Raw genomic sequence first — 27,979 nt, forward strand, 5'->3', positions numbered from 1 at the left:
CTAGGAACTATGTTGAAAAATTTCAAGAAAGGATTTAAGGGAGATTATGGTGTTACTGTGACACCAGGAAAACTTACAACTTTGTGTGAAATAGGCTGGCCAGCATTAGAGGTAGGTTGGCCATCAGATGGAAGCCTGGACAGGTCCCTTGTTTCAAAGGTATGGCACAAGGCAACCTGTAAGCCAGAGCACCCAGACCAGTTCCCATACATAGACACTTGGTTAGAGCTGGTTTTAGATGCCCCCCACCCCCACTCTCCACAGTGGTTGAGAGAACAGCAGCATAAGTGGCTGGCAGAGGCAAGGAAAGACCAGCAGAGAGAGAGAGAGAGAGAGAGGAAGGAGACAGAGAGGAAAAGAGGCAAAGAGAGAGAGAAAGAGACAGAGAGACAAAGAGGGAGTCAAGGAGAAAGAGAGAGGAAGAGACAGAGGCAAAAGGAAAGTCAAAAAGAGAGAGAGAGAAAGTCAAAGAAAGAAAGAGAAATATACAAGTAGTTAAAAAAATAAAAAAGGGATGATTTAACATTAACTACTGAAAATTCCCTTAACCCAGAAGTTTTCCTAACAGGGCATCTAAATCTTAATTACCATGCAAAGGTCCGACCAGACCTAGGAGGAACTCCTTTCAGGACAGGATGAGCGATGGTTCCTCCCGGGTAATTGAAGGAAAAAAAAAAAAAAGCCATCACTACTGAGTTAATTTGGACAAAATAAGGTCTTATTAATAGCAAAGGATAATTAAAATCCCTAACTTACAAGGTTTTCAACAAAAGTAAAGTTTGCTAAAAGTTAACAGTGTGACATATATTATAGTAACACTTTTTTTTTTTTTTTTTTTTCCACCCTCACTTTTATTGAGTAGATAGTTACAGTAGTGTTCTCAAGCCGGCTCACACCCATGCGGTCAGCTGGGGCCTAGGGTGGCTCTTTGCAAAGCTGAGGGGCGAGCTAAGGAAGCCAGGCAGGTCAGGGGCTCTTTCGGCCTTCTCAAGCCTCCACCTGAGTGCTCGTCAATGCTAGTCTCCCTGGTATGACTGGGGACACCATCAGAGAAACATCTAATAGCGCACATCTGGGCACCCACACTCTGCTTCGGCTGCATCCTCCCACCCCAAATTCAACTCTTGACCCAATACAAAAGACTTTTTAAACCAGGATTTCTTCTTGCAGGAAAGCTCACGTGGAAACACGGGGAGGTGGCAGGGAGGGGCGAAAAGGACTCTGGCAAGCAGATCCACTTGTCTGGGTCCCTGCAGTAAAGAACCAAGATCCAGGTACCTCGGCCTGGAAGAAACCGTGCACTGCAGGTCTTCCCTTCTCTCGAAACTAACAGCAAGGAACAGAAGTCAATTGAAACCCCGGTCATCCTACCCACCTTCTGGCAGTCTCTGGATAATGATCTAAGGAAATAAGTTTACATTTATAATTAGAGGATAATTTGGAGGATTGGCACTATTTACAAGGTCCACCCTGCAAAGATCAGGGAAGGAGAGAGACTGCTGGGCACAGAATGGAAACAGGTTGGGGAGTTCCTAATCTCTTTTCACCATTGCCTTTGTTGTTCCCACCCTTCAGCTCCTGGGAGGGACAGCAGAGGAATCAGATACTCTTGGGGAACACAGGGTCCCAGCAGTGGCTAGGGTGTGATTGCTACCTTTGCATAATCAGGCAGCAGAGAGCTAAGAGGAGCAGAACAGTCCCTGCCTGCTGTCCTCACTCAGAGGCTTGGGGTGCACTGAGCCTCGGACTGCTCAGCCACAGGAGTGCCCAGGACGGTGGACAGCTTGGGCACAAGGGCAAGGGCAGGGCTCTACTGTAGCTCAGGAAGAAACTGGGACCAGTTGATGTTGTCAGGGCCCAGTGGGTCCTCCTCCAGGCCAGGAAAGCTGATGTCCAGCAGGATCTTGCTGAGGCTATCATTCATTGTGTCCAGAACCAGGCCTTCTGTCAGAGAACGATTGGCTGCGAGGCCAGAAACCTGTGGCTCCGGGGAGCCTGGCTTGGGGACTTCTATATCTGAGGGAGAAGAGTTGCCAAAGGGGACGGGGGCGAGGTCTAAGGGTTCTGAACTGAGGAGCCTTTGCGGTGATTCAAAGGGGGGAACGCTTTTCAGTGGAGTGGTGCTGAGATCCATCAGCCCCAGGGGGTCAGGCAAGGGGCCAGAGGCGCCCTGGGGGGTTTGTACTGGGCTGAAATCCAGCCCCCCTACTTTGGCTGGGGGCGTGAGCCTCCAGGATTCAGGCGTTCTGGGGAGGACAGATTTGCTCGGGGTGGAGGAGATGGGCAGCGTTTCCTTAATGGGTGTCTTAAAAGGTCCTCCCTCTTCCTGGGGGTAGCTGAGCTGGGGGGCAGGCTCAGAGGAGTCTGCCGGGAACGGGAGTTCTGCGGCCCAGCGGGAAGTACTGGGCCCCTCTGAGAAGAGCAGCTCCGGCTCAGCCACGCAGGGAGGCAGTAGATGCTGTTTCCTCCGAGACCGGCTCCTCTCCCTCCTCTCCCTGTGTTGGATCACAAGCATTTCCGAGACACACCGGGTTGGCGACCTAAGCCCACCGTAGGACTTCTTGGGTCTTGGGGTGGGAGACTGGGGTGAATCCTCCCAGGAGTGAGATGATTCCTCTTTGAAGGACGGGGCCGGGGAGGGCCACTCTTCCAAGGGGGGGCTCTCCACTTTGATGGGTCTCGCTAAGTGCAGCATTTCCTCCCCGGGCTGGATTTGTTCCTCCTTGATAGACTGAACTGGAAGCAAAGGACACAGCCCTTCTCCACACAGCAGTTTCTCCTCTTTCCCTGGCCCTGCAGAAGGAAGAGGAGCTGTCCCCTCCTCAGCTAGCAGTACCTTGGGGGCAATGCGGACTCGCTTGCTATGGCGGGCAAGCTCTGAGCTCATGAGGGAAGCCGCCAGGGGTAATGGCACCTTCACCGAGGGCTGCAACACCAGTGACTGGTTCACCGGGAATTGGATAGGCACCAGGTATGAGCTGACCCGTGGTAACAGTGGCTTCATCTTTCGCCGTGCGCCCAGCGGGAGTTCGGTTTTGATGGTCATGTTCCGGCGGAGCTCTGGATTCGGTCGTTTCTGCTGCTTAAACACCTGGTCCAATGTCAAGTAGCGGTTGGCACTGGGGTGAATGGTCCAGAAGGAGACCTTGCCATTGGCAGATGTCTCCCGGACAAACATGTCATGCAGGGAAAGGTTGTGGCGGATGGAGTTCTTCCAGCCTGGCTTGGCAATGTGCTTAAAATAGGGAAAGTGGTCCTCTATCCAAGTATAGATGTCTTTCAAGGTCATGCGCTTCCTCTCAGTGCTGTTGATGGCGAATTGTATCATGGCCATGTAAGAGAAGGGTGGCCGCTCAGACACAGAGTTCTGCCAGGACGTTGATGGTCTCGAAGGTTCCTCAACCTTAACCTGTCTCTGCTCCAGGTGACAATTCTCCTTCTCCTCCATCTCTTGCTTGATGCTGCAGGAGCCCAGTCCATCAGAACTCATCTTTCGGAGCCACTGGATGTTGGATAGGCTCTTGTTGATAGTGCAGCCTGCTGCCTCACCATCTGCACAGGTCTCCCGTTTCTGCTCGCAAAGGGCTCCAGGTGGTCTAGGAAGATTCCCATCCCTAGCTGCAGGTTGTGGTCCCAAGGTCTCCAGGGTCATTTCTGTCCTTTTGGCATCATAGCTGGTTTGGGTTTGAGGCTGGAGTCCTGGAGGCTGAGTTGGGGCTCCCCCACAACTGATGAGGATGAATTTGTTGGGCCCACTACTGCCGCTCTCTTTTCCCTTGGCAGTCAGTGCGGTGATGATGCTGTGGATGTCGGCATTGTTGGGGATAGCCACCACTTGGGTGTTGGACATGGTGGGGTGGTTAATAATCTTGATCCCAGCTGGAAACTTGCAAGTGTTGGACTCTGCCACTTCCTTGGAGGCCTCTGCTTGGTTAGGCTCCTGTTGGGCAGGGGATCTCTTGGGTTCCTCCTCTGATGTTTCACTTGGGGCATTTTGAACAGGAAGGGGCAGCCTCCGTCTTTTGAGAATCAATGGCCGACGGGGGCTGGTTTTCATTATGAATCTGCGTTTTCACTCTCCATTGAGAATCACAAGTGTCGACCCTCCAGACTGCAGTCGCCGCCGCCGTTGGGCCGTGGCTCCAAAGGCGGGCTCCGGGCTCCTCCAACCTGCGGGCCGAGCCAGGGCCCCCGGACGGGGGCTCGCGCCGGACCGGCCGGGTCCCCGGCGGTGCGGGCCGGGTGGGAACCCCCTATAGTAACTTTTGATCTTGTGGCCTTAGACAGTCTAGTCCACAGACATAAAGAGTTCGCTTTGGAAAAGAATGGTTACCATCTTCAAAAAAAAAAAAGCGGGGGGGCAGAGTTTATGTAAAAAGAGTATTATATAGTAAATTCTTGTCCTGAAATGAATTAACTGGTTGTTTAAACAAAGAAATGTTTGTATTAAGTCAGAAAGTTGAGGCATTTCAAAGAATTGTCTGCGAAAGTCGTGAAAGAGAAAAATGTTAAAAAAGAAATTTATGCAAGAAATGTTGTATAATTTAAAAGTAACTAGGCCTCCTTAATATACAACTATTGAAAAAAAAAACAAACCAGTTGATGTGCAAGGTGTATAAGGAAAGTAAAATATACTTTTGATAAAAGGATTATAAGGAAGTATAAAAATGTGTATTTTTACCTACATTAAAAGGTTAAAAAATTATTGTTTTGAAGGTTTAAGCAAGTTTTAAAACTTTAATTGTAAAGAAAATTCTGTGTGTAAACATACTAGCTAAAGTTAAAGGGGTGTTATCAGTTTTTCTGTGAACTGGACATTAAAGTAAAAACACAACGAGTTTTTCTTAAAGCACTAACCTGCTCTTTAACAAAAATTATAAAAGGTTAAAAAGAGTCTATAAAAATCTTACCTTATGGTCTGACATTAAAAAATTGACTAAATATGTATAGAAAGTTTTATTAAAACTAAGTTTAACATTAATAACACACTCATATAAAGGTGAAATTTAGCTTATCTGGTATAAAAATAATACAGGAAGCATTGTCAAATATAAAATGGTGTTTGGCTTCTTTGGTCCAAAAACTAATAAAAATAGGTGCTAAAGGAAATTTCTCCGTAGAAAGGCACCAAGGACTATAAAGTCCACTGCTGATGTCCCCACATTTAAAACAAAAGATCAATTTCTTAGAAATTACATACTTGGTTTATCTTCTACTTTCCCTTCTCTCCAAAGAAAAGTCTGTTAGCACAGGTACCACCCCTAGAGTTTCCGGTAAACCAGCAGCAGCCTGAAGATCACGTTCTCATCAAAGGGTGAAAAGAAAGGAAACTCAAGCCAGCCTAGGAAGGACCCTACCTTGTGCTGCTAACCACCAAGACTGCTGTTCATACAGTGAAAAAAGGACGGACTGATCACAACTGAGTCAAGAAAGTACCACCCCCTCCAGAATCATGGGCCACAGTCCCAGGGGAAAACCCTACCAAACTAAAGCTAAGAAAAATTTAACTCTTTCGTCTATTCTATTACTCTTTCTTCTTTCCTCGCTCTATTGCCGACCGTCTAGTTATTAACATAACCAAGTCAATTTCGCCTCAAAGTATTGCATTTAATGCTTGCCTTGTTACACCCTGTGGGAACTGGCCAAGTCAAAGACAGCTCTCTGCTTCAGAAAAGTACCTCTGTCCCTCCTGACTGTCCTCAGACTGGGCATTAGTAAATTAGGACCATTTAATCTGGGGAAGTTTCAATAAAGACTCCAGTGTTAACCGGGAGTCTCGCTCCCCAGTGTAGAGCTTTTATGCCGTAGTTGGTCCAGCATTCTGTGGACCACTAAAGAGCAAGGATGGACGGCCCCAACTGGGTTTTGTAATTTCCTGAAATCATACATTCATTTTACTAGAGGATCATAGAAGTTAAAGACTTAAAACAAATGTTGGCAATTAAGACAGGACACCAAGATGGAAATGCCTGATTGGGATGGATCCCATATTCCATCCGCACGTGAGACAAAAGCAGTTGTTATGCATGTGCACGTGGCAGGCCAGAGGCCCAGATTGTCCCCCTTCCACGAAGGTGGCCCTCCAGTCGACCAGGCATGGGCTGCATGGTAGCTCTTTTCCAGGATTCTACAGCCTGAAGTGGTAAGTCGTGCCAAGCTCTCTCTGCTATATCCCAAAGTCCAGCACCCTGCGGGTCAGCCAGCCTCCGTCTCCCAACACTAAGTTCACTTCGGTTCTCTCGTGACAGGGAGGAAACTTAGCGTTCCTTGGAGACCTGAAGGGATGCAGTGAGGTTCAGAATTTTGAAGGGCTTATCAATCAGTCAGCCCTTGTTCGTCCCCAAGCGGATGTGTGGTGGTATCGTGGTGGACCTTTACTGGGCACTCTGCCGAATAACTGGAGTGGCACTTGTACTTTAGTCCAGTCGGCTCTCCCTTTCACCCTGGCATTTCATCAACCAGAGGGAGGAAAAATAAGACATTGTAAAGTGAGAGAAGCCCCTAATGGGTCTTTTGACTCTCACGTCTATTTAGACATAATTGGAGTTCCACGGGGAATACCAGATGAAATTAAAGCTTGAAATCAAATAGCTGTAGGATTTGAGTCAATATTTTGGTGGGTGACAGTTAATAAAAATGTAAATTGGATAAACTGCATCTATGACAACCAACAGCAACGAGCTTTTCATGAATTAAAAGAAAAACTCATGTTGGCCCCAGCCCTGGGGCCACCTGACCTGACAAAACCCTTTACACTGTATGTGTCAGAAAGAGAAAAAATGGCAGTTAGAGTTTTAACCCAGACTGTGGAGCCCTGGCCAAGGCTAGTGGCCTATCTCTCAAAACAACTGGACGGGGTTTCTAAAGGTTGGCCCCCGTGTCTAAGGGCCCTGGCAGCAAGGGCCCTGTTAGCACAAGAAGCAGGTAAACTAACCCTTGGGCAAAACCTGAATGTAAAGGTCCCCCATGCTGTGGTAACTTTGATGAATACCAAAGACCGTCATTGGCTAGCAAATGCTAGATTAACCAAGTACCAAAGCTTGCTATGTGAAAATCCCCACATAACCATTGAAGTTTGCAGCACCCTAAACTCTGCCACCTTGCTCCCGGGATCACAGAGCCCAGTTGAACATAACTGTGTAAAGGTGTTAGACTCAGTTTATTGTAGAGGGCCCAACCTCGGAGACCGTCCTTGAACATCAGTAGACTGTGAGCTGTATGTGGGCGGGAGCAGCTTTACCAACCCCTGCAAAGTGACTCTGAAGAAGATGACAAGCCCTGCTCCAGTCACACCCGGAAGCTGACTGGTCCACACACGGCCGAAGTGTGAGAAAACTCATCGCAGGATTCATTTTCCTTAAAATTTGGGCTTGTCCAGTAAGGACTTCAGCTGACCTTCCTCAGACTGAGGACTATTCCCAGTGTATACATCAAGTCACTGAGGTAGGACAAAAAGTTGCTACAGTCCTATTTTATGGTTATTATAAGTGTACTGGGACTCTAGAAAGAACTTGTTTGTATAATGCTATTCTATATAAGGTGTGTAGCCCAGGAAATGACCAACCTGATGTGTGTTATGACCCATCTGAGCCTCCCATGACCACAGTTTTTGAAATAAGATTAAGGGCTGAGGACTGGTGGGGCCTCATAAATGATACGAGTAAAGTGTTAGCCAAAACAAAGGAAAAAGGGGTGTCCAAATAAGTCACCTTGAAGTTTGATGCCTGTGCTGTCATTAATAGTAACAAGGTAGGAATAGGATGTGGTTCTCTTAATTAGGAAAGAGGCCATATGGCAGAAAATAAGTACGTTTGTCAGAATTAGGACTGTGTGGAAATGAATGTGGATACTGGTCTTGTGTCATTTAGGCTACTTGGATAAAAAATGAAGAGGATCCTGTCCACCTTCAGAAAGGGAAAAGTGGCCCTTCCTGTACCAGTGGTCAGTGTAACCCCTTAGAACTAGTAGTAACCAACCCCCTTGATCCTCGCTGGAAAAAAGGGGAGCGTGTAACCCTAGGAACGGATGGGGCTGGACTGGATCCTCATGGTTTGAGGAGAAGTTTACAAATGCTCTCCTGAGCCAGTATTTCAAACCTTCTATGATGAACTGAATGTGCCAGTACCAGAAATTCCAGGAAAAGCAAGAAATTTGTTTTTGCAATTAACTGAGCATGTAGTCCAGTCTCTTACTGTCACTTCATGTTATGTATGTGGAGGAACTGTAATGGGAGATCAGTGGCCATGGGGAGCCCAAGAATTAGTACCTACAGACCCAGTTCCTGATGAATTCTCAGCTTAAAAGAATCAGCCTGATAACTTCTGGGTCCTAACAGCCTCAATCATTAGACAATACTGTATAGCAAGAGTGGGGAAGGACTTCGCTCTTCCTGTGGGAAGACTCAGCCGCCTTAGGCAAAAACTGTGTGATAGTGCTACAAAAACAGCCCCCTGGTGGAGTTCAAACCACACTAAGAAAAATCCGTTTAGTAAATGCCCAAAGTTGCAAACCATGTGGACCCACCCGGAGTCCCACCGGGACTGGACAGCCCCCACTGGCTTATACTGGGTGTGTGGGCATAGAGCTTACACCAAATTACCGACCAGTGGGCAGGTAGTTGTGGTATTGGCACTATTAAACCAGCTTTCTTCCTACTGCCCATAAAGACAGGCGAACTCCTGGGCTTCCCTGTCTGTGCTTCCTGTGAAGAGAAGCATAGCTATAGGAGATTGGAAAGATGATGAATGGCCCCCTGAGAGAATCACACAATATTATGGGCCTGGTACTTGGGCACAAGATGGCTCGTGGGGATACCAGACCTCCATTTACGTTGTCAGCTGAATCGTATGGTTAGAAGCTGTCTTAGATATAATCACTAATAAGACTGGCAGAGCCTTGACTATTCTGGCCCGGCAAGAAACTCAGATGAGAAATGCTATCTATCCAAATAGATTGGTTCTCGACTACTTGCTAGCAGCTAAAGGAGGGGTCTGTAGGAAATTTAACCTTACTGATTGCTGGTCTACACATAGTTGATCAAGGGCAAGTAGTTGAAGACATAGTTAGAGATATGACAAAACTGGCACATGTGCCCGTGCAAGTGTGGCATGGATTTGATCCTGGGGCTGTGTTTAGAAAATGGTTGCCAGCGCTAGGAGGATTTAAAACTCTTACAATAGGAGTCGTAATAGTAATAGGAACCTGCTTACTGCTCCCTTGTTTGCTACCTGTACTTCTTCAAATGATAAAAAGCTTCATCACTACTTTAGTTCACCAGAATGCTTCAGCACAAGTGTACTATATGAATCACTATCGATCTGTCTTGCAAGAAGACATGGGTAGTGAGAACGAAAGTGAGAACTCCCACTATTGAGTGAAGTTCTCAAAGGGGAGGAATAAGGGAGGAGACCACCCCTCATATTGTCTTATGCCCAATTTCTGCCTTCAAAGAAAGAAGTAAAAACTAAAAGGCAGAAATGAAATCCACAGGCAGACAGCGTGGCGTCACACCCTGGGCCTGGTAGTTAAAGATCGACCCCTGACCTAATCGGTTGTTATCTACAGATTACAGACATTGTTTAGAAAAGCACCGTGAAAATCCCTGTCCTGTCCTGTTCTGTTCTAATTACCGATACATGCAGCCCCCAGTCATGTACCCCCTGCTTGCTCAGTCGATCACGACCCTCTCACGCGGACCCCCTAGAGTTGTGAGCCCTTAAGAGGGACAGGAGCTGCTCACTCAGAGCTCGGCTCTTGAGACGTGAGTCTTGCCGATGCTCCCGGCCGAATACAGCCCTTCCTCCTTTAACTCGGTGTCTGAGGAGTTTTGTCTGCGGCTCGTCCTGCTACACTAAGGATGGACAGACTGACTTGTGTGTCCCTTGTTGTGACGTGCTGAGGTGGACAGTGCGGCTCGTCCTGCTACACTAAGGATGGACAGACTGACTTGTGTGTCCCTTGTTGTGACGTGCTGAGGTGGACAGTGCGGCTCGTCCTGCTACACTAAGGATGGACAGACTGACTTGTGTGTCCCTTGTTGTGATGTGCTGAGGTGGACAGTGCGGCTCGTCCTGCTACACTAAGGACGGACAGACTGACTTGTGTGTCCCTTGTTGTGATGTGCTGAGGTGGACAGTGCGGCTCGTCCTGCTACACTAAGGATGGACAGACTGACTTGTGTCCCTTGTGGTGTGCTGAGGTGGACAGTGTCCACTCTGTTGTTTTCCTGTGGAAAGTACTTAACGTGAATCTCATCTTGAGGAAACAATCGGACAAACCCAAGTTGAGAGGTGTCCTTCGAAAAGCGGCCAGCCTGCATGCTTCGGAAATCTCAGTGTCGAGAGAGACATCCTGCCCTCCTCCACCGTATAATGCTGAGAAGCACTTCTAGAGAAAAGCAGACTAGAGAGACAGGAAAAATAGCCATAAGGGATATACTGGGACAATTTAGGAAACTCATCTAGATTATATATTAACTGTAGACTATCGTGTCTGTTATAAATGTGATGTTTGTGTAGGTGAATGTCTTCGTTCTAATTTAGGGGTGAAGGATCACAGTGTCCAGGGAAAGCAAGAGCCATTGTGGCAAAATGTTAATAATCATGAAACTGGAATAAAGAAGCCAAGGCTCAGGAATATTAATAACCAGGAAACTGGAAATGAAGAAGTCGGGCTCAGGACTGTTAATAATCAGGAAACGAAATGAAGCAGCCAGGGCTCAGGAATGTTAACCAGGAAACTGGAAATGAAGAAGTCACGGCTCAGAAATGTTAATAATCAGGGAACTGGAAATGAAGTCATGGCTCAGGTTGAAGACTTTCTCTGCCTTCTCTCCTGCCTCCAGAAATTTGTTGTGATATATGTCAATTGCTTCTTCACCTGCCTTAAGAATGTTAATAGAAGCATCCTTTTAGAGTAAGTGAAGTTTTCATCAAACCCATAGTATCATTTATTCTTTGCATGATAAAACACTAACGTGATGTTAAAATGTCTCTTGCTTTTACGATGCAGTGTTACACATAAAATTACATGTAATTGGCTGGGCACTGTGGCTCACGCCTATAATCCCAGCACTTTGGGAGGCTGCGGCGGGCGGATCATGAGGTCAGGAGGTGGAGACCATCCTGGCCTATGTGATGAAACCCCATCTCTACTAAAAATACAAAAATTAGCTGGGTGTGGTGGTACGTGCCTGTAATCCCAGCTACTCAGGAGGCTGAGGCAGGAGAATCGCTTGAACCTGGGAGTCAGAGGTTGCAGTGAGCTGTGATTGCACCACTGCGCTCCAGCCTGGCGACAGAGCAAGACTCGGTCTAAAAAAAAAAAACACCAAAAAAAAAACCCATGTAATTTTAAAGGTAAAAATTTTAGGTCTTAAAATGTGAGTTGGAGCATTCTAAGGAAGTGGTGTTTGGTTGAGGAAACTAAGACCAGGCAAATGATTCTAATCCTTTTCTCATACTTTACTTAAAGCTGTTAATTTTATTCTAATAACTGCCTCTTTTTCTAAACATACTAGGATGCCCACATGAAGCAAATAGGAGTTGTAGGCGGTAAGATACCACGTGATGTGATGTTTGTGTGTATGTTGCATTTTGTACATCAAGTGAGATGTTCTCTTAGAGTAAAGGTAAAGTGCTTGATAATGTAGAATCAACTTTTAAGCAAAATTTAGTAAAATTATAGTGTGGTTTTGGTATTTTCAGATAATTTTTGAAAATATCCTTAAAAGTTTGTACATATGAAAGTTACCCTTTTTTTTTTTTTTTTTTTTTTTGTAGAGGAGTGAATGTCGTTCCTTTTCTAGAGCTCATTGGGTTACCTGACAGCGTGGTGAGCATCCTGAAAAACTCCCAGAGTGGAAATGCACTCACAGCGTATGCCTTGTTTAAGGTGGGTACTGTGACAAACCCTTGTGTCAGACCTCACCAGTGGCCTGCTCGTCTCCCCATGAGACTCCGTGTTAGCTTCCGATTGTATTTTGTAACTTGAAACACTGTATTTCATCTCTGATATGTCTGGTGAATAATGTAAGATAACACTTTTTTTTTGTTTGGAGATGGAGTTTCACTCTTGTTGCCCAGGCTGGAGTGCAGTGACGCCATCTCAGCTCACTGCAACCTCCGCCTCCCGGGTTCAAGTGATTCTTCTGCCTCCGCCTCCCGAGTGGCTGGGAGTACAAGATAACAAAATAAAGCAGAAGTAAAAATGTGGTTTTAGGAAGAAATGCCTTAAAAATTGGTAGATGATCCATAACTTGCTGTGATGAGATAGTTGTTAGACTTGTGTGATTTTCCGCGGCACTAGCCGTCTGTTTGACGTTGCTCCTGTTGATAAATGGAGATACAGTTATTTTAAGATATTAATGATATTTATTTTTCTTATTCAGTGATCTGCATGCCACCTGACTTGTTAGCAAAATTTAGCATTTATTTTACTGTTTTTTGTTTTGTTTTGTTTTCTGTGTGTGGTTTTAAGGAGCAGAGAGTTTAATAGGCAAGAAGGGGCAAGAAGGAAGGGAGAAGGAAGAAGCTCCCCTGTACAGAGACAGAAGGGGGGGGCCTCCAAAGCCGAAAGAGGAGGTCCCCTATTTTACTGTTTTTAATAGTTGATCTTTTCTTAGCAAGTAAAATAGGTTTAATCCAAATTGTCTTATAAACCCTTTTTTGTTAGATTTTAACCTAACATATGTTTCATTTTAAAAGTTGATAATCTTTATAACTATTCTCTGGATTCAGACATCATCTTTTTTTTTTGAGGCAGAGTTTCGCTCCTGTTGCCCAGGCTGGAGTACAATGGCGCGATCTCAGCTCACCACAACCTCTGCCTCCCGGGTTCAAGCAGTTCTCTTGCTTTAGCCTCCCGAGTAGCTGGGATTACAGGCGTGTGCCACCATGCCTGGCTAATTTCGAATTTTTTTAGTAGAGACGGGGTTTCTCCCTGATGGTCAGGCTGCTCTCGAACTCCTGACCTCAGGTGATTTGCCGGCCCTTGGCCTCGCAAAGTGCTAGGATTGTAGACGTGAGCCACTGCACCTGGCCTGACAATGTCATCTTGATAGCTTCTATGCCTATGGGTCTTTATTTTGGAAAGGAAGACTCACTGTAAATTGTGGAGTTTAGCCATATTAATCTCATTTTCTAAATTGACAAATATTTTTGAGAGTCTGTGAAACTTCTACCTAAGAAGGTGGAAAACACTGAGAAACTAGATGTTTTATTTTACTTCTGTTGTATAAGAATATCTAAGAATTACGGTTTTACAGCATTACTGAAAAGTAGCATTGTTTCATTCTGTCATCCTCATTAGCATCCTCTGAAATCTTGGTAGATTTCCTGTTTTATTACAATTTTGATGAGGGGGCTAACATTTAATTGTTGAGTTTTTCTACATTAAATAAAGTGTATTAAATTTAAAAATTACCAAGTTTCTAGTTATGGTGGGTATAACTTTAACCCGAGTAAGTCAAACTATCATGCTGATGTAAACCTTCCCTAATTTAATTGCTCCTTATCCCACTCCCATAGCATGACAGTTGATAGCACAGTCTGTGCTAGGTGTTAAGTGTTTGTTTTCTTTATTTGATTAGGAGCTCCCAGGAATTCAGAATCATGTCTTCTTTCTTGTTGTTTTTTCACTGCACCTGGTATTGTGTTCTGTAGGTGAATAAAATGCTCAGCATGTGTTTGTGGAGTTGGGATTGAAAACGAAGCTGTAGGTGTCATGGTAGGAAGATCAGTGCCAGTGGTGGTTCTTCCCCCTCACTATTCCTCTGTGAAGTAGGAGATATGGAGGGGACTCTCCTGTGTGTTATCTGTAACCCATAGTTTCTCAGATAGAACAACAGACACAGATTTTTTGCTTCATCAAGACAAAGCCCCCAAATGAAGTATGGCGTGTATGGTCTGGCGGCAGCTGGCTGCAGGACGTATTCACTGACTGCCTCATAATCTCTTTGAAATACACCCAGAGTTTTAGCCTCTTCTGTGGGCCAGATCCCATTGTAGGTGCTGGGAGTAAAGGAATCAAAGAAGACAGTACAAAATACCTGCCTCGTGGAGCAGATAGTGTCGTGAGTGCTGGTGGGTTGGGGAGACAAGATGAAGTTCGAAGTGCTGCACACACACAGTATGTGCACATAGATGATGGTAAGTGCTAAGAAAGGAAACCAGGGATGGGGGTGTGTTTGTGGTGTTTGTTTTTCAGTGGGAGATGGCACACCTTGCTGAGAAGGTGAGATAGTTGCTCCTCCAAGAGGGAGAAGCGTTCCGAACAGAGAAAACTCGAAAGGCAAGTTCTGAGGCTGCGGGATCCTGGGAGTATTGAAGGGATGCAGGGAAGCCAGTATGACTGGAATCGGTGAACAGGGCAGAGAATGGCGTGTCGTCAGATCAGGAAAGCCTTGTCAGCTCTTACAGAGACTTCGCTTTTTACCCTGAGGACAGGGAAAGCCACTGGACAATTTTAAGCATCCTGCCTCTGTTCCATCAAAATCATTTTGGCTCCTCTAAACAGACCATGGCAGGACCAAGGGAAAAGCCAAGGGACCTGGTGTGAGGTGAGGTGATGACAGTACTTGAGTCGAGAGGCAAAACTGGCCAGAAGCCAGGTGGTAGCGGGAAGTAGTTGGATTCTGAATGTATTTTAAAGACGTGGTTGCTGGGATTTTCTGATGATTTGGATGTAAATTATGGAAGAGAAAGAGGGGTTGAAGCTTTCTTGTAAGGTTTTGGCCTGGGCAGCTGGAAGAATAGAATTGCCATTTTCTGAGACGAGGACGACTTTGAGAGGAGCAGGTGTGAAGTAGGACGGTTGAAGATCTGAAGGTCAGTTTTGAACATGCAGTCATGTGCCACCCAGTAACGTTTCCGTTAACCGTGGACTGCAGACAGTGATGGTCCCACAGGTCCCATGTTTTTATGAACATCATGTTTTTACTCTGCCTTTTCTATGTTTAGATAGCTTCGGTATACAGCTACTTACTGTGGTCTTAACGATTGCCTGCTGTATTCGGCACAGTGCTGTGCTGTCCAGGTTTGCAGCCTAAGAGCAGTAGGCCGTACCTTGTGGCCTGATGTGCACAGGGCTGTACCATCTAGGTTTGTGTAAGTACACTCTGTGATGTTTCACACAACAACAAAATCACCTAATGACACGTTTCTCAGAACGTGTCCCCATTAAGTGACTCACCTGCATTAAGTCTGAGATCTTATTAGACATGCAAATCTCCGGAGGTGGTTGTACATACTGGAATTCAGGGGACAAGTTCAGTCTGGAGATTGAAGTTAACAATCATCCATGTATAGACGGCACTAAAGACCAGGCAGTGAGATAGGTAGAGAAAATAAGAGGTCCAGGGATCGATTGTTGTCACACCGTGTTCAGAGGTGGGTGAAAAGGGAGAAACTGGCAAAAATGAGAAGCCGCCATGAACCAGAAGGAAGCCCAGCAAGTTGAGGGCCTGGAGCCAAGTGAAGAGAAGTGAAAGCTGTCTTGGCTGGTTCCAGTGGTTCAGGGGCTGGTTCCAAATTGACAACTGGATGTAGTTTTGTAGAGGTCACTGTGACTTTGAAAGCAGTTTTGGTGAAGAGGTATGGGTGAAAGCTTGCTTAACGTGTTTAGAAGAGAAAGTAGAGATAGAGCAGACAGCTCTTTCAGAGTTTTGTTATACGGCACACCTATGCGTTTTGTTTTGTTTTGTTTGAGACAGGGTCTTGCTCTGTTTTCCAGACTGGAGTGCAGTGGTGCAGTCACAGCTCCCTGCAGCCTCAAACTCCTAAACTTGAGCAGTCCTCCTGCATCAGCCTCCCAAGTAGCTGGAACTACAGGTGCATGCCACTTACTCCCGGCTAATTATTTTTCTTTTCTTTTTTTTTTTTTTTTTGAGACGGAGTCTCGCTCTGTCGCCCAGGCTGGATTGCAGTGGCCGGATCTCGGCTCACTGCAAGCTCCGCCTCCCGGGTTCACGCCATTCTCCTGCCTCAGCCTCCGGAGTAGCTGGGACTACAGGCGCCCGCCACCACGCCCGGCTAGTTTTTTGTATCTTTTAGTAGAGACGGGGTTTCATCGTGTTATCCAGGATGGTCTCGATCGCCTGACCTCGTGATCCGCCCGTCTCGGCCTCCCAAAGTGCTGGGATTACAGGCTTGAGCCACCGCGCCCGGCCTTATTTTTCTTTTCTTTTTCTTATTTCTTTTTCTTTTTGTTTTAAGAGACGGCACGGTCTCATTATGTTGCCTAGACTAGTTTTGAACTTCTGAACTCAAGCACTCCTCCTGTCTTAGCCTCCCAAAGTGCTGGAATTTTAGGCGTGAGCCATTGTACCTGCCAACACCTATGAATTTTTTTTTTTTTTTTTTTTTTTTTTGAGAGGTAGCTTCACTCTTGTTGCCCAGGCTGGAGCGCAATGGTGCGATCTCGATTCGCTGCAATCTCCGCCTCCGGGTTCAAGCGATTCTCCTGCCTCAGCCTCTTGAATATCTGGGATTACAGGTGCCTGACACCATGCCCGGCTAATTTTTGTACTTTTATTAGAGACTGGGTTTCACCATGTTGACCAGGCTGGTCTTGAACTCCTGAACTCAGGTGATCCACCCACCTCAGTCTCCCAAAGTGCTGGGATTACAGTCATGAGCCACTGCACCCTGCCTGATTTTTGACTTAGATATGTGATGCAGCCTTTTTACTTTTATGTTTCTCTTTGACCAGTCATCTGCTATTTACCATTGGTCCTAAAAGTTCTGATTAACGTTAAACCTGTGCATATCTGCAGCAGGTGTGCCATTTTACTACTTTTGGCCTCATGTAAATTACTGGCTAGGATTTGAGACTCAGGGTAGATTGTAATGAGAAGGTAGAAGGAAAGGGATTTGGAAGTGAAGCTAACCTAAATCCAACAGAGAGTGGATTCATGCTCTGCCTCTCACCATTTGAAGACATTCAGTTCTAGTTTAGCTCCAGATAGAAAGCATTTGGCAGGATGGCAGGAGTTTTAAGGAATAGAAACATGTGTTCCTTTGTTATTTTTAGTGGCACTGAGTCCTGTTTCTGATTTCCAGGTTGAGCTGTTCCCCAAGTTTACTAGCATGCGATTAGGGATGTCAGTGCTATGATTCTGTTATCTGGGTCAGGATTGTGTGGAGGACAAAAGTTCATAAAATGAGTTCACAGAAGAAGTGTCTCTTGTTAGGAGGGAAAACCATATAGGATATTACTACATTAGCTTTGTGAAACAATGAGGCAATTTATTCTGATTGGTTACTACCAAGAATTTTAATTTTAACTTGTTTTTGCGTAAGATGATGGTAATAACCAGGTTTTGATTTGTCTCTGTTTGCTTTTTGCTTAAGATTGCAACACCTGCTCGGTATACCGTGACTTTGGGAGGAACATCCTTCACTGTGAAGTATCTGCGCAGTCATGGCTACATGTCCACGCCACCACCCGTCAAGGAGTATCTACAGGACAGGATGGAGGAGACAAAGGAGCTTATCACAGAGAAGATGGAAGAAACAAAAGACAGACTCACTGAAAAGTTACAAGAAACCAAAGAAAAGGTTTCCTTTAAGAAAAAAGTGGAATAAGGTGCCTTACAGCAGTATAGAAGTATAGCAGTATGGAAAATTCCTGCACTTTAACCCTTTGGAAACTGTGGGCAAAGATATGTGTGTCTGATTATTTTTTTGGTTAGTTGTCTAAATATACAAGTTCTCTGAGGGTTAAAGAAGTAAAATACCTTTTTAAAGTTAAATATCACTAGAAAAATCAGTGTTGTTACAAGGAAAGACATGAACCCAGTGTAAGAATTTCCCATCAGTAGCAGTATTAAGCAGTGGTGAACGTCGTAGAAGTCATACTTCTTTTTCCAGGTCTTCAGAACCACACTTGATTTCTGTTTTGTTGCAGCTGTAATTGACGCACACTAGAGGCAGTTGACTCCTGGAATAACCAGTGCGACCCATAAAATAAGCTAATACTGGATCTTAATTTTTATGTTATTCATTAAGGTTTTAACTATATTCAGTCCGTAATTTGGAGACAAACGAGCATCATCCGAACTGCCTGTGAATAAGAAGGTATTTAGTCTTTCTATAAAAACAGAATAGAGCAGTTACCTACCCGTTAAAATATCTTATATGAAGAAAATAGAATAAAGATTCAGTCATATATATGTAAATACGATGTATTGATTGTACGTAAATGAAAAATGGACCCTTTAAAAATTATTTTTACCTGAAGCTTGTCATAATTTTTTTAAGCAAATATATATATGGTGATGGTATTTTTCGAAGTGTGTATTGGTGGTGATCGCCTCAAACATAAACCTCTCATGAATTATTTGTGTCCTTTTCAGCTAATCTTTCAGAGGAAAGGTGAACAATCATTAAACCTTAAATTTATTGTTAAAATCAAATGTTTTTCAGCAGTAACTCAAGCTCATGGTTCTCAAGCAGACAAAGGTTGGGAGACTAAAAATGGAGTCAGGTTGTCGTGGAGACTGCTAACTCCTTGGGGTAGGCACGGGCCTTGCCTCTGCAAACCAGTGCAAGTTCCCAGTGTCTTCGTTTCAGAATTCATGCTGATTTCATTATGGAGTAAAGTTTTAAATTGTGGCTGCTGCTTTTTATCTTGCATTGAAGGGAAATTATCCTTGTTTGAGCATTCTACTTGATTTTTTATTTTTTTATTTTTTAATTTTTTTTGAGACGGAGCCTCCCTCTCTCTCCCAGACTGGAGTGCAGTGGTGTGATCTTGGCTCACTGCATCCTCTGCCTCCCAGTTCAAGTGATCCTCCCACCTCAGCCTTCCAAGTATCTGGGCGTACAAGCGTGTGCCACCACACTCAGCTAATTTTTGTATTTTTAGTGGAGGTGTGGTTTCACCATATTGACCAAGCTAGTCTCCAGCTCCTGACCTCAGCCTCCCGAGTAGCTGGGACCACAGGCACCCGCCACTGTGCCCGGCTCATTTTTTGTATTTTTAGTAGAGACGAGGTTTCACCGTCTTAGCCAGGATAGTCTTGATCTCCTGACCTCGTGATTCGCCCACCTCGGCCTCTCCAAGTGCTGGGATTACAGGCATGAGCCACTGCGCCCAGCTGATTGTTTTTTTTTTTTTTTAAATAACAAAGCTATAATTAAATCATTTGCTTGTAATGAAATTCAGCCATTGTCAGCTGTGAGCGTTGCTGGGGTGGTGGTGTGTGTTTGAGTATGTGTGTGTCTGTTTCCTGTGCTCTAACAGTGATTATTTCAGTTCTAACCCTTCCATTGCTAATTGGATGAGGGAATGGCCTCCTTTTAGATTGTCCTTGTTTTAACTTACCTGCTAAGGCAAGAGGATGTCAGGGTTTGCCACACAGTTTGCAGGGACCCCTGCTCTTTGCCAGCATTTTTGTATCAAGTACTTAGTTTGGCCAAATTTAAAGAGTAGTTTAAAGGGGAAAAAAAGTTTGCATTTGATGAGTCTGACTATTATATTAGAATGCTTTTTAAATGAATGCGCTGTGATTGGAATCTTTCTTCCTGGGGGCCGGGGGGAGTGCAGGGAGATGCGGCGGTGTCTCCGCTGTCTGCAGTCTTGGCGGGCAGCTCCGTTGTCTCCTGACACAGAGGGCTGAATGCACTGCTTCACACTGACGCCACGTTTTCAAACCTAAACATGATTGACATGTTTTAAGTATTTATCAAATAATTCACACTTTTGCATATTTAAATGCTATTTTTTAGATATTAAACACTTTCCTAGTTTTTTTCTTTTTAACCACTGGAGACTGCCTATGTTAAAATCTTGTGTTATATGAAATTCTTCTAAAACAATTTCCTTTTGCTTTTCGTGTTGCATATTTTCCAGTGGGGATAAATTGGAGGTTCTTATTACTAATAATCCTGAAACTGAAATTTGCTTTTCCTGCATAGTCATCTTTTGTTCAGTCCATTTGAGTTTTGTTGCCATCCAGTTTCATAATCATGCTGTGTTTATCTAATAGACAATGAGGTACTGCTTGAGTGATACGAAATTCTCTAGTAAAAAATTCTCTGGAGATGTGAGAAGTTCTGTTGTATTACTTGGCACCAGGAATGTTACAAAGATGCTATTGCCAGCATATTGCTAACCTAGTCTTTAAGCTTCAGGGACCCCTGTAGTATGTTGAGTTGGGAGTATTAATAGCAGGCTAACAGAATATAGTACCAATATGCCACGTTAAATAATTGAGAATATATACAATAAATTATAGTTCGTATATATAATAGACCTCATGTCATTTACAGTACATCTTACAGTTGGGATTAATTCACCTATAACCTCTGTGAACTGCAAGTGCTCGGCAGAAGCAGGCCCGTGTCTCGTTGAATGTCTACATTTATATTTATTTTTTTGAGACAGAGTCTCAGTCTGTCACCCAGGCTACAGTGCAGTGGCATGATCATAGCTCACTTGGCAGTCTTGAACTCCTGGCTCAAGTGATCCTGCCACCTCAGCATGCTGAGTAGCTAGGACTACAGGTGCACACCACCATGGCTGGCTAAATGCATGTCTGCGTTTATGCAAGGTATGTTGACCGGGTGGGGAGAGAGCTAGGACTGAGATTCGCCTCTGTGAAATGCACAAAAAGGGTTTGCTAAGCAAATTGGTATTTGAAGTGAAAGATGGATTAAGTGAGAGACTTAGTTTATTCAGGAATAAGAGCAAAACCAACCACATGAAAAAATGTATTTTACTGAGACAGCCTTTTGTGCATACCACAGGGTACTGTTTACAGATTTCAAGAAAGGAGAAAAAGAATGCTTACATTGAGATTACCTACCTCCCAGTAGTGAAAATAATAAATTATCCTTTGAAATATAATCATGTGTTTATTTGTCACAGAATCTACACTCATTTACAAGTGCTTTATGCTCAGGATGAAATGGAGATAGTGGCTCTCTTGTTTCAATGATCTTAGAAGATAATTCCAGGAATTTTAAAGATCTTAATGGTATGAGCAGAACAGGTGTTTGAAGAAAAGAAGGAAATTTTATGTTTGACCCACGGAGCTTCTTTCTGTGTTCTTAGTGTTGGGTTTGGGTCATTCAGGATTTCTTAACTAATTCAGACGTAAATCAGGCTACTGTAAAAGATAGTTGTAATGGATTGGACAGAAGATGATTTTTAGCCAATGAGGCAAAAAAAGTCATCTTTCCTGCTTTTTCTGAAATGATATGTTGAGAAGACGTTTTTGTGAGATACGCATTTCTGAATTAAAGGATTCCTTCTGAAAATACAGATTGTTAGGTGATGTGAACATACTTTTTCTGTTGGTCAAAGTTCATTTTTTGAAATGAGGGCCTTCATTTATTTTTGATTTTCAAAATTGAGTCTCTGTAAGGCCTAAAATGAAATAAATTAAATGATATCCAAGTTGTTTGCGCCTGTTTAAATATCTTTTTTGCAAGTCGTTTATATTTCTTGGTACTGAAAGCTCTACTCAATTGTCCTTATGAGCATGAAGGTCACAGAGTACATCGGATCATACTGGCCCAGATGCCTGAGTGGCACATGTGCACTCTGGGAAGTGGGAGCCTCTTCGCTGCCTGCCTTGGAATTCAACCACCTGAGCCAGAAATCTACAGAACCAGAGGTGGGGAATTTTACCTGTTCATTTTGCAGATGTTAACGTTGTTCTCTTTTGGATCATTTGTATGTTACGTGGTATGAAGTTACTATTACATGAGATTGCAGAACGTGCTGCATCGTGTTCATTTTGCAGATGTTAACGTTGTTCTCTTTTGGATCATTTGTATGTTACGTGGTATCAAGTTACTATTACATGAGATTGCAGAACGTGCTGCATCGTGTTCCCTGAAGACAGTGGGAGTCATGACCTCTTTCTTCCTTTCTGGCCTTGAATGGTCTGGGAGACCACACCTGCTTCCCACAGTTCCTCTGCAGTCATGAATTTTGGCCTGACCTTCTGGTTCTTGAAAGGTCTTTCCCCTGCACTTGGAGCTTGTAACTTGTATTAGAGAAATGCCAAGTCAGGCCAGTTGATGATATTTTCCCTCTGTAGAATTTTTCCTTTGTGACTTTTGTGTCAAGTTTGTTCATTTTAACTAGTCAAAACAAGCTTTTAATTGTCTTGCTTCTTCAGGGTTAGGCTTTGAAAATCAAGCTGTTTTCTTCTTTATGCATCATTGACAGTCACCAACAATAGTAATTTTAGATCATAATTATCCCGTGGCAATTATGGTAAGAATTATTTCCTTAGTAGAAAGAATGTATCCTGATTTCAGAAACCTCCAGGGCAGAGGATATCATGAAGCCTGTTCTTTATTCTAGTGACTTGATTGGACAGTCATAGTAGAGAGATGCACAGGCCGCCAGAGGCATTCTCAGAGTATCGCGTCTCTACGGGTGAAGGGTGCTTCTGGAGAAGCACGTTTCAGTGTGTTTTCTCCGGGACGACATGCCCCGTGAGAAAAGCTGAGCACAGTTAGGCGCATCCTGCCTGCCGCCGAAGCAGATTTTCACGCTCCTTGGAAGTGAGGATTGAACACAACCTCTCGTCTTTTCCTTCCGTCTCCCGCCCTCTGTCCAGCTTCTTCTGTTTTGGATTTTGAATAATGTAAATGTTAGAAAAACTTTGAAGTGAGAAAGAAAAAGACAAATTTGCCCTGAGCATGTCAGGTCCACGTACTGCTTGACGTTTCTTTTGATTTTTGGAGACGGAGTCTCGCTCTGTCGCCGGGGCTGGAGTGCAGTGGCCGGATCTCAGCTCACTGCAAGCTCCGCCTCCCGGGTTCACGCCATTCTCCTGCCTCAGCCTCCCGAGTAGCTGGGACTACAGGCGCCCGCCACCGCGCCCGGCTAGTTTTTTATATTTTTTAGTGGAGACGGGGTTTCACCGTGTTAGCCAGGATGGTCTCGATCTCCTGACCTCGTGATCCGCCCGTCTCGGCCTCCCAAAGTGCTGGGATTACAGGCGTGAGCCACCGCGCCCGGCCTGCTTGACGTTTCTGTGTGGACCTCCCTGCCGCGGTCTCTAGGGGAGGATAGGCACGCTGTCCCCACAAAGAGGAGGACGGTGAACTTCCAGCTGCATTTGACTGATACTAGGTCATTTTTAGTTCTTAGAGAAACAACATTAAAACCTAAACTTCATCCTTTTTATTTTCATAAAATGAACTTCCCCTCATTTTTTAATCAAATACATGGCAAAAGTCAGCCTTATCCTCTGTTTGGATAGTTCCATAAAGGCTGTTCTAAGCATGGGATAAGAAATCATGGCAATTCTGTATCTTCTCTTACACCAGTTAGATGTTTAACTCTAAAACCTGTGATTTTTTTTTTTTTTTAAATGAACACATGGCATTTTCTCATACACGTGTATTCCAGCCTTACTGTCTGTGCCCGTCTATGTACAAGATTTGCGACTTTATAATGGCTGAAGCATATTTCGACTAGTGTGTATTTTATTCCATTTGAGTCAGTGTTTTCTTTGGACACTTAATATGGTGACTTAATTAGTGCAGTTGCTTTACTAAGAATAGTGGCGACTCTGGTTCTTTTTCTTATAAGGGTCCCAGAAGTCCTCACGTACTCAGCTGCAGCCTGGAGCTGGAATTACAGGGCTTTGTTGCCATAGCATTGCATCAGCATGCACTTCTTATCCTCTCATTATTCAAGAAGATGCAGGATGCGGTGCGTCGCAGTTTGCATTCCTCACTTCTTTTAGTCCTGAAATAAAAGTCTCATATTCTAACAAAAATGTTGAGAATATTATGGAACAAATATGTCCACAAAACCTAATGCAATTTTTGTTGAGAAACAATCATTAATTGCATTTCAAACACATTTTAAATTAATAGTTTGTTGCAACATAAATCAAATCCTACACCTATAGAACCAGCCATTTCATGGGTCACATTAGAAACAGTATTTTTAGTTGAAGAAAGAAGCACAAGAGAACTGGATTTAAAATTGGGATCTCATCTTCCAGTTTAGTGCTTTCCTTTGGTGCCAATTATTCAGGTAAGAGGCCAGACTTTAAGACTTCTGAAATCCCTTGTATTTTTGGAGACTTAAAAATGTGGTAAGAGGGTAGCTCTCATGTTAAGTATTTTTACCACAATAAAATGCAAAGCAAACAAAACCCTGTCCCCTCATATGCCATCTGGGCAGTTCTGCACTGCAGCACCTGCTACCCAGCCAGGCTGTGCCCCCCGCAGTGTCTGTGTGCAGGGGTTTGGTGTCTCATGCAGCTGATGGGCTTAGAATTGCTGTGTGGCATTTGCCTTTGTCACTCATGGTTAAACAGCAAGTGTGGTGAGAACGCTGTAGGGGCAGTGGCCCCTCCGTCAGGCTGCTGAGGACCCAGCGGGTGGAGGCACCCTGCGTCTCCCATCTCCAGTTCTCCTTGGCTGGAACCCTCCCTCACAGAGGGAGACCAGCAAATGGTGGAGGAAGTATCAGAGCGAGAGACAGGAAGAATGTGTTCTGGGGTTTAGAGTGGAATTGTCAGTAAGGCACAAGGCTAAGTGCTTGCACGTACCATGCCCAAAGGAAAGGAGGCGGGTGGGCCAGTGTCAGCGGAGGGAATGCAGAACGAGAAGGCCCATCAGCAGAAGAGGCTGCCCAAGGGCCCTGGGTACATCCAGGGCTGCTTCAGGACAGTGCTAGGCAGGTGGAGAGAATGGAGAGTGACAGTGCCCAGACCCACGTGTGCTTTCCCTGAGTCCTTCAGACAAGGAAAGCCAGGGGAAAGGAGGAAGGGCAGGAGAGGGTGTGGGGGAAGCAAGGCAAGAAGCCAAATGATTTGGAACCATTTATTCTCCCACGGTCCTGGGTTTTCACATTCTGTTACAAAGGCTGTAATAAACCCTGCCCCCACTGCAGTGTGCTTCATTAAAACAACAACTATAGAGCTAAAATAATGGAGTAGAAGAAACACGTTTTACTTATTTATTTATTTATTTAATTTGCAGTTGCAAGATTTAATAGAGCGAAAACAGAGCTCCCGTACAAAGGGAGGGGACCCAAAGCCGGTAGCTGTTGCTGGCTCAAATGCCTCGGTTTATATCCCGATCATTGTCCTTTCCCCTGTACTCTCAGGCGATAGATGATTGGCTATTTCTTTACCTCCTGTATTAGCCTAATTAGCATTTTACTGAGCTCTCTTTACTCCCTGATTGGTCGGGTGTGAGCTAAGTTGCAAGCCCCGTGTTTAAAGGTGGATGCAGTCACCTTCCCAGCTAGGCTTAGGGATTCTTAGTTGGCCTAGGAAATCCAGCTAGTCCGGTGTCTCAGTCCCCGTCTCAACAGGAAAACCCAAGTGCTGTTGGGGAGGTTGGCGGACGACCGTTCTAACTGCTTCCTGCTGAATTGGGGCGTAATAGGGGTGGTGCAGTTGAGATTTCCTCAGGAGGGGTGCCTTCCGTGTTAGCAACATCGGAGCATGAGCTATCAGGCTGGGCCAGGGGTCCACGGTAGATCTTAGTCATGGACTGCATCTGGAGCTCCATTTGAAGAACGATTTGTAGTTTTACAGCTTCGATTCTGGAAGAGACAAACAGCAAGGAGGTTAAAAGATACAGGGATTGAAACGTACGGCCTGCAGTGTAAGGGATTATTTCCTGGGCACATGTCACAGGCCCTGACCATCTGCTTGACAGTTTTGAAAAGGTCTGGTCCAGTAAATAGTGATTTGGCCATCTGAGGGGTGCTGTCGATGCCTAAGTTAAAGATTTGGTGAAGGGTTTTAAGTAATTTCCACTGGTTAGCTGCAGGCAAAAGTATTTTTCCTTCTTCGGTGGCTAGCCATCCTGAGGGGAGGAAACTGTGTCCTCGTGAGGTTCCCCGTTCTGTTTCTCCTGCTGAGTGCTGGGGCTTGGTTTCCCGCAGGGGATTACCCCACACTAGGGGTCTTTCTGTAAGCATTTCTAACGGAGGGTCCTGCCTTGTGGCTTTTTTGGCTTCAATATCTGCTTGGCGGTTCCCTTCTCTTTCCTTTCCTTTCTGATGACCCGGCAGAGTAAGACTGCCGCCTCTTTAGGGTTCTGTCCAGCCAATAACAATCTCCTGATGGTTTCCTGATGATTGATAGGTGTCCCTTGCAAGTTAGGGTTTACCTTTTTGAGATGAAGTTTCACTCTTGTTGCCCAGGCTGGAGTGCAATGGCACAATCTCGGCTCACTGCAAACTCTGCCTCCCAGGTTCAAGTGATTCTTCTGCCTCAGCCTCCCGAGTAGCTGGGCTTACAGGCGGCCACCACCACACCCAGCTAATTTTTGTATTTTTAGTAGAGACAGGGTTTCACCGTGTTGACCAGGCTGATCTCGAACTCATGGAAAGGAAGTTCTGGGCCCAGGGACTTGGTCTGTACCTTATCACTGGGTGCTATAAGCCCCTGTGGTACTCATGTAGGTATAAAATCAGCACCTGTTCATTTCACTGGGATTTTTTTTTTTTTTTGAGATAGAGTCTTCTCTGTTGCCCAGGCTGGAGTGCAATGGCATGATCTCAGCTCACTGCAACCTCCTTTTCCCGGGTTCAAGCGATACTCCTGCCTCAGCCTCCTGAGTAGTTGGGATTACAGGCACCCGCCATCATGCCCAGCTAACTTTTGTATTTTTGTAGATACAGGGTTTTACCATGTTGGCCAGGCTATTCTTGAACTCCTGACCTCAGGTGATCTGCCCCCCTTGGCCTCCCAGAGTGCTGGGACTATTTCACTGAGATTTTAAGCTGCGGCCATTTAGTGTGGAGGGCATTCACAAATCTGTTGTATTTGGGCCAAAAAATTTTAAATCTAGAACATGAAAGGTTTTTAAAATTGTTTTTGTTTTGTTTTGTTTTGTTTTGTTTTTGAGATGGAGTCTCGCTCTGTCATTGAGGCTGGAGTGCAGTGGCCAGATCTCAGCTCACTGCAACCTCCACCTCCCGGGTTCAAGTGATTCTCCTGCCTCAGCCTCCTGAGTAGCTGGGATTACAGGCGCCGCCACCAGGCTAGGCTAATTTTTGTATTTTTAGTAGAGACGGGGCTTCACCGTGTTAGCCAGGATGGTCTCGATCTCCTGACCTCGTGATCCGCCTGCCTCAGCCTCCCAAAGTGCTGGGATTACAGGCGTGAGCCACCGCGCCCAGCCTAGAAGGTGAAAGTTTTAGCGATAACAGCCATGGTTCACGAGGAGCCCCACATGTCAGGCCTTATGGTGTGCACATTCCTTGGGTCTTCACAGCTGTCCTGCCGGGTAAGTATCGCTGTTACTGTTCTATAGATGAGACTTTGAAACCTGTCAGGGACGTTAATTAACTTGAGATGAAGCTAACATTCAGACCACCCAGGTCTATTAAGATTCAAAGCCTGTGCTGCCCATTCACTGTAAGCAGGAAATATTCAAGGAGCCGGATCACCTGGGAATCCCACGCCAAAGACAGCGCCCACCCGTGCGGGAGCCGGACCCCCGGGCCTGCGCCTCACCCGTGCGGGAGCCGGACCCCTGGGCCTGCGCGGAGTGGATTGCTCTAGGTGCTGGTGTAGGCTGCTAGAACATTTTGTGCTTCTAGATGACTGGTCGCAGTGAAGACAAACAACTCTGTAAATGGAGACGGCTTTGTAAGCAGGGAAGTTATACGAGAGCCGCTATATACAGCTGTGCTTACTAGTGAGTCCTTTTGAAAGTATTTTTACTCACCACTCTGCTATGTTCAAAAAGTGAGCTTTTGCACTTCTGATTTTTTTAACATGAAAGTGTAAAGTAGGGTGAATGAGGTTTGCATTATTAAGGCAAAAGCTAGAGTCTTGACAGAAACATGACATTAAGACTTTTGGGAAGCTATTTTAAAATGTGTGTTTGAATTAGAATCCATTCAAACAAAACATCAAGGCAGTGTAGTGAAGGAAATCTAATTAGAATGTTCCCAGCAACAGACTCACACGCTGTGCACGCGTCGTCATGGGAGAGCAGAACAGGTTTATTCCGTGGCCCACACTGGGTGGGTC

At 45.0% G+C, this 27,979-nt stretch overlaps 1 protein-coding gene and 1 pseudogene across 3 annotated transcripts in view; one reads left to right on the forward strand and one right to left on the reverse strand.

Annotated features, from left to right (window-relative positions):
• Window positions 1-18,412, forward strand: part of FAM210A (family with sequence similarity 210 member A) — a 64,903-nt gene extending 46,491 nt beyond the window's left edge. For both annotated transcript variants that reach the window (XM_025365539.1, XM_025365538.1), the window contains 2 exons: window positions 11,781-11,892; window positions 17,349-18,412. In XM_025365539.1, coding sequence (XP_025221324.1) covers window positions 11,781-11,892; window positions 17,349-17,582 — 346 coding nt within the window. In that variant the 3' untranslated portion in view covers window positions 17,583-18,412. The remainder of the gene's footprint in view (window positions 1-11,780; window positions 11,893-17,348) is intronic.
• Window positions 820-4,248, reverse strand: LOC112611582 (annotated as a pseudogene). The gene is made up of 2 exons (XR_003116694.1): window positions 1,784-4,248; window positions 820-1,064 (listed from the first exon to the last, which is right to left on the reverse strand). The product of XR_003116694.1 is annotated as a forkhead box protein M1 pseudogene (transcript).
• Window positions 18,413-27,979: the final 9,567 nt, after the last annotated feature.

Source organism: Theropithecus gelada, chromosome 18 (assembly GCF_003255815.1).
Source record: "Theropithecus gelada isolate Dixy chromosome 18, Tgel_1.0, whole genome shotgun sequence".
NCBI lineage: Eukaryota > Metazoa > Chordata > Mammalia > Primates > Cercopithecidae > Theropithecus > Theropithecus gelada.